Below are 9719 nucleotides of genomic sequence, written 5' to 3' on the forward strand. Positions count from 1 at the left end.
ATTGCATTCATTTCATTACCTTTAGAACTTTCTTCTGAGACATGGTTTACATTTTAATCCAAGCCATAATCTTGCCTTGGAATAAAACTAGTTTTGCTGCTCAAACCTAACCAACCTGCAAGAGAAAGCTGAGAATAGCATAAAAGAAAGGAAATATTTCTGTCAGAAGGCTTTCTGGCAGGAAGCCCTGAAGGCAAACCTCTCCTACTACCGATTTATGCTGAAAGATGTATTTTATTTGTATGTGTTTTTACATGCACAGCTGCAGCTTTAAATTCTCTTTACTCTGACAGATGACAAAAATGTGTCATTTTTACACAGCGTCATGATTGGCATTGTGTGAAGTGAGCTTCTCTTCCACAACACACACACATAAAAATGACATTTTCTTTGTTTTGTCAGGCTGAATGAGGAGGTAACCCGCTGTGCTTTTTATTGTCACCCTTCCAACACACTAACGTGTCTCCTTTTATCCACTGCTAACTTGGAAATATTCTGTGATAGACCTCCTGGATGTTTACTTGAATTAGATGAGACAGAACTGAGACTGCTTTTTCTCTTTATGTTGACAAATGAGCATTCGACATCCCCTGACAAAAATATAAAGAAATACCACCGTAGCTTTTTTAATGTCATTTCAAATTCTCTGTGTGTGACTGTTGTTGCTCTCTGCAGATGAAAATGTCATCGCTTGTTCACACATAAGATTCAGTCACAACCAGCAATCCACAGACATATATGCCAACATTATTATGCACAAATTAATTTCAAGTCATATACGGAGAACTTTCTACTTTGAGTCAGCTGCTGAAATGCAGAGAAATTCAGCAATCAATGGAAATCACTGATTCTTACACTCTGTTGATTTTAATATGTTGGCATTTGCAAAATTCCACTTCTCATAACATTTTTCTTTGGCTTTAATTAAACTAAAGTCAGTTTTAAAGAAGTATTTCCATAATTATATGCTACTTACAGACAGCATATGTTTCATATCTTTTTAATGTCTTTTGATGATGTTTTTAGTCAATAGAAGTTGACTAACAGATATCTAAAAGTATCTTTAAAACAACTTTGAATGCAAAGAAATTGTAGAAGTAGCTGCAGTAAATAAAAGAGAATAAAGTATAATAATGAATAATAATATAATAATAAAGAATAATAATGCAATAAAGTGTCCCAGGAATTCCAGACTTTAGATTTGTGAGCAAGAAACTGAATACTCAACGTTAGAGTTTGGACCTGGAGCTTACAAAAGCAGACTGAAAACACGGCTTCTCAAGGCTTTACCATTCTTGCTTATAAATCAGTCTGAAAGTAAGTGAAATATTAGTGTTATTCTCTTTTATTGCTTTTTTTTCTTCAAACGCGCCATATTTTAGCACCACTTTAAATTCACATTTTCCATTCAGATTTCCATCCCTCCTGCCACGCCCTCTGACAAACGACACGATTTATGTGAAATCTCCGTATCTGACCCAGTCCTTCCCTGAAGAACACTGATTATTGTGCACATGTTTTGCGTTGTGTTCTGTGTCTTTCAGTGAATCTGTGTTTTTCCTGATATGTATGTGTTTGTGTATGTGTTTGGCACCTGGGCGTATTGTTTGTCCGAATGGTGGTGTAGGTCAGCTGTTATTGTGCGTCTTTTTATGTGCGACATGCATACCGTGTTCTTGCTTTTTGCTGTTTTCTTTTTTGTACTTTCTATCAAAGCAGAAGCTCATTACCCATCAAGCTAGGCTTTTCAAGTCTTGGAGGTTTTTACATTTTTTTACCCATATATAGAGTGATAAAAGCACCACTTACTGCAGGTATTTAGTCTGAAATGTGAAGGTGAGAAAGATTTCACAGTTTGCTCTAGACATTCAAATTGGAGTGATTGGAGATTGGAGGAGATGGGTAAGAATTTGTGTGTGTGTGTGTGATAATTTATTTTCTGCATCATTTACAGTACACTTAACATTTCCACTAAGTGTTTTTTGTTTCTGTCTCCAATACTGCAATTTTCATTAGCATACAAAAACACACACTCACACCAAGCTGTAATTGAATGCACAACGTAATCAAACACTACAGCCCACAAAGAATGAAGCAAGCTTGGTAAGTTAAAAAGGATGTCAGTAAACATTTTGCCATGTCTTTGTTCAGCTGCCTGATTTCCCAGTTTAATAGGCATGTGTACTGGACTACACATGGATATTAAACGACACTGTTGGTTGTGTTGGAGAGTAATAAAACAAGTGCTATAGTGGAGTCATGTTACTGGCATCCTGTAACTGTCTGTAACCATAGTAGATTCTAGCTGTTCATAGCACCAGTTAGCAACTGAAAGTGTTTGCATTCATTTTGGTTCTGATTGAGAAGAGAAAAGGCCTGCCAATTCACATCTAATTCTGGGGTAATTTTTTTATTATTATTTCTTCTTTTTACTCTTTTTAACTGAAATGGAAACACCTCACAGCGGACACACCCATCAGACACAGTTTAAGCAAAGATAATTTGCTTTTGATGCTTTTGATTCATTTTCTCTACTGGATGCAGACCAAACTATCTCTCCTCCTTCCTGTCTTCCCCTCTACAGCACTTCATCCCATTCACATTACAGTGTTTCATACTTCTTGTGTGTGAGCATTAAAGTGGTTTTTACCGTCACACGTATAATATGTGAACATTTTCCTGTTTGATATAAAGTTAAATTACTGCACAGATCTTCGAGCTCTTTTAGATGCTTGCTGCACTCGTCCTACACTGTCACTGAATCTTTGTAATTATGTCTAGACACCACACAGCAAATTTGTCAGGCACCATAAATCAAGTGCAATTATTTCAAGAGGTTTCTACCCAGGTCTGATGGTAAAACTGTGAATTCCAGCTTTCAAAATGCTTCTGTATTCAAATCATCTTGAAGTCGTGCTTTGTTACGATAAGTAGCATTATGAATAGAGTCATCATAGTTGTCTATTGGCATAATAACCCAATTGTTTTCTCTTCCCACTGCTCTTAGACATCAGTGAACAAGACTGGAAGTGAAGGCTTGCAAACAGACCTTGATATAAACGAATAAAACTCTAGTATTGCATTGTTGTTATTTCGTTCTAATGTAAGTAAAAAACAAAAGTAAAACCAAACTTTGTTTGAATGTCTAATCAAAAGCTCCAACCCAGGAGGAACATCCGTGCAGCAGCCCGTTGCGGTGATCGGTGGCTTTGGGTTGGATGTTTTGGTTGGTGAATTTGACAGAGGTTTGGATTTCATGTCAGACTGTTTAAGACTTGCTTTTTAAAGTTGCTGCTGACCTCTATGTGTCTTGACAGTTTTGCATGTTTTGCGTAACATGTTATGCTACAGCGAGTGCTGTTAAGCTTACTTTCAAGCCATAAGATTAGCGTTCTTTTTCAGTCTGTAATTTAAAACATTTTCAGCTGCTCAAGCACGCGCTTTTACTTTGAAAATTAGTGGTTATTGAGCATTATTTGTACTCACTGTCAAAAGATGACTCACTTGACTTCTTGACTTTGCTTGACACCTGACAAACACCTACTCATGCCAAGAGGATCAGGATCCTTTGACCTCAGGATTTTTAATTCCCCTTCATCTCCTCTTTACCTGTGTCCCTTTTCTTGTGCTACCATTTCTATTGGTGTGCGTCATGCATCAACCTCGTAACTCATTGGGCTCTTTCTCTCCTCTCTCTGTGTCTCTCCTTCTTTATGTGTGGTTCTTCCAATCCCTTGTCACGTGTCTGTTATTTTCCAAATGCACCTTCGCTTTGCTTTGACCATTGCTTTTACATGTATGCATTCCATCTGGTTATTTCTATTTTTCGCTGTTGATGTTTTTCCCTTCAAATCATGTCCTTCTCTGGTGATTTTTCTCTTTTATCCGCTTTCCATCCTTATCTCACTGCTCTTCCTTTCTCCCACACTCTCACACCTCTTCAACGTGTATTTTTTCCCTTTACATGTCTGCCTTGATTGGACATCTCCTATTGCAACTCCTTACATCCCTCCCATCTTTCATTGAATGGCCTCTCTCCTACGACCATTTCTCCCTGCTCCCACTCCTCTTTCCCCTCCCTTCTCTCTCTATCTCGCTAGGAGGACCAGCTTTCCTCCCTGGGTTCTGCAGACCCCGGTGTGAAAACTGAAGGTGGAGGGGGAGGTGGAGGAGGTGGAGCAGTAACCAACGATCAAGGCCTCAGAGTCTCTTCCTCGGGCATTTCCTCTGTCAGCTCGCCCCACAATGGAGTCCTCCCTCAAACCATAGATCCTCCCTCTCTACCCGCTCCTCATCAACATCCTAGTCAGAATGGAGAGCTCCGTGGCAGCCAAACATCTTCCCCAATGACAACCTCACAGACAACTGGAACTACAGCAGCAGCAACTACAGGCATAGCAGAAGAAGGGGGAGTAGGTCAAACACAGCACTGAGCCAAATCAGAGAGAGATGACCCAAAGGAAAACACCACCCCTGCCCTTTCCCCATTTAGCAAGACAGTTCTTTGAAAAGAAATCACCTTTTATGTTCTTATTGCCCAGGCAAGAGAGAGAAGAAAAGCGAGCAGGAGACGAGTAGTAATCATACAGCTACTGTACAGTGCTTAACACATTAACACACAACACAAAGGGCTCTTCAATGGACATTTGTTCTCTTGATGCTCACATGGAGCTTCAGATAGTATCAGTCTTGCAGGACAAGACAATGATACCTAATCACGTACTTTGAATCTGTCAAACAAAGCATTAACATGCATACCAAGATATGTGAATCTGTGCTCCGTGCACTCATCGCCTGTCTTTGATTCCACTAGAAACAAACATGTAAGGATCAAGAACTATAGAATGTCTTGCACCCCAAAGACTTCATAGTAGCCATTAGCAAAGAAGTGCTAGAAGCTAGAAGCTAGCTTACAGTAACCCTTGACTCCCATGGATGTAGATGCATTAATATATCCTGAACACGCCAGGCTACAGTTTGTTTTAGTAGGAATGTGGCGATGTGGTCTGGCTTTCATAGTGCCTTTGAGTGTTTTTCCAACAGGGTTTTACAATACAGTTAACAGATGGCGATCAAGTTGGCTTTGCAAGTAAGGGAAACAATATATGGGCCGAAAACAGAGATTCAAAGACACAAGATCAAGCATCATAGTGGTTTGAGTGATGACAGACATTTCTGGGAACTTCTTTCTTTTTTTCAATCTAAGGGACGTCTTGTTTTTGGACTGAGCTCGTGCAATTTTTCTCTTCTCAATCTCAGAACCGATTTGTGATAAACTGGTGCTAAACAGAAACAAATGGTGCCATTTTCCAAGTCAGCTGTCTGTGTCTGCCATAGCACTGCCTCTTTCATGGTTCACTCACTGTCTTTTCTCTCTCTCTCTCTCTTCTGCAGTTTGTCTTTGACAGGACTTTTTTTTCCTCCCAATATGTTCCGTATGTGTCCGTCTTTGTTCTTTGTGCATCGTGTTGTGTTATGCTTAAACGGGGGTGTTGGGGGTTTCCATATCTGTTTTTGGTTTTTTTGCACTCCTCCAATCTCTGATTTTATTCACATTTAATAAAAGCAGCTCCCAGGCTCAGAATTGATGGATTAACTTTTGCACTTTTGCCTCCAAAGGCTATCTGTAGTTTACAACTAGCACTAGTAATTTTAATACTTTGAAAGACAGGGATGAATGAAGTGTATTCAGTGTTTGTTTTTTTCTTTCACTTAAATTATGTTGATCCTTTGTTTTTCTAGAAGATGATTAGTTTGCTTGTTTCAGGCACAGCCTTTAATAATTTATCTTGCAATTTTCACCAAAACAAATAAATAGTAAAAACAGGTTAGCAGTTGTTTTGGCCATGCACTACATTTTACCCCATTTTTACTTTCAAATTTGCCAGTTAAACACAAAGAGGATTTTGTTTCCTTACAAATATCTGTGAAAAGACCATTTCTAGGTTTGCTACGCCTGCCGTTAAGTGCCTGGGATAGATGTATTGAGTATCCTTTGGCCAGTAGACTAGCTAGTCATCAACCAAATGCACCTTATAAAACCTTGCTTAACACAATAAAATAAATTATATCCCTGATCCTACAAATTATTATATATTATATTATCTTATATATTACTGTGTGTACTTTGCTTAACTTGAGGTTTCTTTTTGTAAATGAAAAGAGACCGGTTGTTGAAAACAAAGCAAAAAAAAAAAAAAAAGTTTGACAACACCATTTAAACAAACCAAAAAGTAAAGCATTTAATTTATTGCAAATTTTAGAGAATTGTATGATGTATTTTGCAAATGAACTCATGATTTGATTTCTCATGTGTCCAATGCTGAAAACACGTCTTTGAAATGTTTGCAACATGTATCCATATTCCTTCATTTTGTGTATGAACTGTCTGCTGTAAGGTTTGTCTCGATGTGATTTTGTTTTTGTCTTTGTAGCCTCACACACTGGTGTCGCTCTGCAACAACTTGGCTTGTTTTAAAGTGCAGGTTGAACCAAGAAGTGTTTCACATCAGCCATTTTTCTCTTTAGACAGACCACAACATTTTTGTTTTTGCCGTGTCAAAGGTCAAAATGGCCTGCGGTGGTTAAGCTTAGATTAGACTTCTAATGATAGTGAATGTTGAACCACCAAATGTTAATAATGCTAGCAGTCTTATGCAGGGAAAGATTGTCTATTTAGGGCTACTTCTTTCTTGTGAATTTACTTGTGTGGTGAATGTTGGATTCAAAGCGGGCTAGGTTATGAACATCAGTGTCTTTTCAGAGACGTGATATGATCCGTGATTGAGAAATTAACATTGCTGTGAAAATACCTCAGTGACTCAGGTAAACAAGCAGTTGCCTCAGAGCTGAACACAAAAACTATAGAAAATAAAAAGAGACGAGTCCAGCTTTGGAAAGACTGCCACCATGCAGATACTCGGTCAATAGCTATGCTTTAATAGCACCTGATCAAGCACCCTCCCCCGTTTCTTCTCTCTCTCTGTCTCCCTTTTTTCTCCCCCAGCCACTCTCAAAGCTTCATCGAGGACAATGTGGAACCTAATTGGCTGATGCACCACCGGCAGTCTGCAGGGTGGCATGGCCAAATGTCCAGAGCCCTCTCTCGTGACGCGATTGGCTGACAAAGGGAGAACTTGGGGCACTGGTCCCATTCTCTTTGCTCAAAGGATGGTGCAGAGCCCCAGCGGACCATGTAAGGAAATGCTGGGTTTTTTTGGCTTTTTTGTTTTCACTTTACTTGGGCCCTCTCTCTCTGATTTGATAACAGGATTTTTTTTTTTTTTTAAAAATATGTTTGATGCCTCATGGTTGGATCTACATTTGACTTACAAACAAAAGGTAGGCTGGACAGATATTGTTGTTGTCAGCCTGCCGAGCATGCAAAGAACAGCTATGCAGTCTGATCAATCAGCAGAACGGAGGAACACAAAAGCCAAGGAAGGCGCGATGCTCAAAGTGAGAGAGAGGGGTGGGTAAGATGTATTTCAAAGGTGCTTGACTTCTCTTAAAATTTTCAGTCCAAGCTGATTTGCTTTCATAGCATTTATTTGCCTCTCTCTCTCTCTCTATCTCTATCTCTCTTGTAGTCTTTTCAAATTACCCCTTGATTCCTCTTCATCTATTCACTCTTTATGCATCTAGGATTTTAAAAAGCATTATTTAACCACTTCAGTCTTACTTCGTTCTAGACACACTTGATCTCTTTCTCTCCTCGTAGTTTTTAGCTCTTCCGTTTGAATCTCGTTCAGCGTTTGATTTTAAAGGAACCTAAATATGCACAGCCTAATTCATAACGTAAAACCGCTTCTAAACAATACTCTTGCTTCAGTGAAGACTTTGAAAAGCCGGACAGAATGTTATTATTTATATTTCTATGATGAAACTACTTATTCTTACAATTAAAGAAAAACTCTTCGTTTAAAATCTTCCGGAGGAGATATTTATTTCTTGATATAGATAGATGCCTCTATCTAATGGAAGTTCATAAATAACCCATTTTATATGAACCGAGTTTCTTACCGAGACAATCTTTTGGAAAGAAGAGTTGCCCCAAAAGACTGCGGCGAAAGGGACGAACTCGTGTTTCACCTACTCCCCTTACGACAGTTTGCACGTTGCTGACACCTGATCCCTCCTTGCTCTTGGTTATTATTGTTCAAAAGCGAAAAAAGTGGACGGATGTCGCCATGGAGCTCTCCATATACGGACGATGTGAAAGTGATTGGATAAGGACATTCTTACAGCTATCGTTTTGTACTCCACTTTGACTTTCTGTCTGTAGAGTTTTAACCAAGCAGAGGATGAACTCTTGGTTTCAGTGTGGCCACATTTCTGCAGTCAAATTGCTGTAAAACTCCCCGTTCTCTTTCTATGGATGGACTCCACTGACACCAATCTGAGTTGAAATCCCTGCCATTTCCACTTTTGACTGAAGCGAGAGAGAGACATGTTAGAGGTCCTGCTGAAACGAGTGAATGTGTTTGTATATAAGTGTGTGTACTGGCTCAATCTTTGTGTATATACTGGATACATGTGTATATATGGTATGTCTATGTGTATATACAGTTTGTTTGTATATGCAGAGTGTACAGCTATTTTTTCCTCTAATGTTTCTCTCTCTTTCTATGAATAGGTCTTCTCAAGTTACCAATATTGAGGCATGGAAAGGTTTTTACATGTACTGACAGCTATCAGAGGCACTTTCTGTGCAGACTTAGAATATCAGCAAGGTCTGTCACTTCTAGCTGCATTCTTGAAGCTCTCATACAAGAAGTAACTCACGTAATATTAAGCTTGCACTCATTTTCTGACCAACTAAAAGAGCTTTTCTAAGTAGATTTGGGTGACCAAGCAATGTTTGTACATATATAGACTTAGACCTTTTTTCCCCCCAGAAACCTCCATTTGCATTTCTTTAAAAATTCTCAACCTGTTTTGAGTTCTTGCGTATCTGGCGTTCACTTATATGTTTGCAGCGGTTGTCAATCAGAGCTATATATTTATTCAGACAACCCTTATATATTTCTTGAAATTTTGTTCCCCAAATTCTGCTTCTCATGGAACCGTCTAACCTTTTTGTGCGGCTAGACTGGCAAACCCTTCCATGAAAGTCTACTGTCATTACTCACCATTGCTCGTTTTTGTATAGGTCCTTACTAAATAAGTGTGCCTCCTCCCCCTTATACTCTTACTAACCTTAGATCCGTTACCTCCGCTGATCGCTCATCTCCATTACCCCTTGACAAGCCATAGCCCCCACCCTCCGTGAAACCTCCTCTATTGTTGTTTTGACAGGACAGACATTTGGGGATTTTGTGTATATTAATGGAAGAGTGGTGTTGAAGAGTGTATTGCAGTTGTATATGGATTTGTTATGAATGTGGATATTCTGATCATTGAATTATTATTGTAATAATGATAATAATTATTGCCTCTTTGATTTTGTTGATTAATTCCTTTGATGCAGTTGATGAAGATGCCATTGTTCCTTTTTTCCTTTCTCTCTCTCTCTCTTTTTTTTTTTTTTTTGGAATACACCGGAATTTATATTTTTCGGGTGGGTGATTCTGGAGATAGAAATACATAAATAAATTAATAAATAAACAAATAATTAAATTCTTAACTTTGTGTGGAAATGTGTGTTCTACCTTCCAGGACCAACTCTGGATGATTTCAGAGAATGTAGAAAGTAGAAAACTTTTTGCTTTATTTGCATA

The 9719-nt window shown here is 38.7% G+C and overlaps 1 protein-coding gene across 1 annotated transcript in view; it reads left to right on the forward strand.

The window, feature by feature from the left end:
• Window positions 1–8512, forward strand: part of LOC116315385 (ras/Rap GTPase-activating protein SynGAP-like) — a 44626-nt gene extending 36114 nt beyond the window's left edge. Inside the window, exon 18 of the mRNA XM_039619857.1 lies at window positions 7007–8512. Coding sequence (XP_039475791.1) covers window positions 7007–7124 — 118 coding nt within the window. The 3' untranslated portion in view covers window positions 7125–8512. The remainder of the gene's footprint in view (window positions 1–7006) is intronic.
• The last annotated feature ends 1207 nt before the right edge of the window (window positions 8513–9719 follow it).

The sequence above is a fragment of the Oreochromis aureus genome, linkage group 11, assembly GCF_013358895.1.
Source record: "Oreochromis aureus strain Israel breed Guangdong linkage group 11, ZZ_aureus, whole genome shotgun sequence".
In the NCBI taxonomy this organism is placed as follows: domain Eukaryota; kingdom Metazoa; phylum Chordata; class Actinopteri; order Cichliformes; family Cichlidae; genus Oreochromis; species Oreochromis aureus.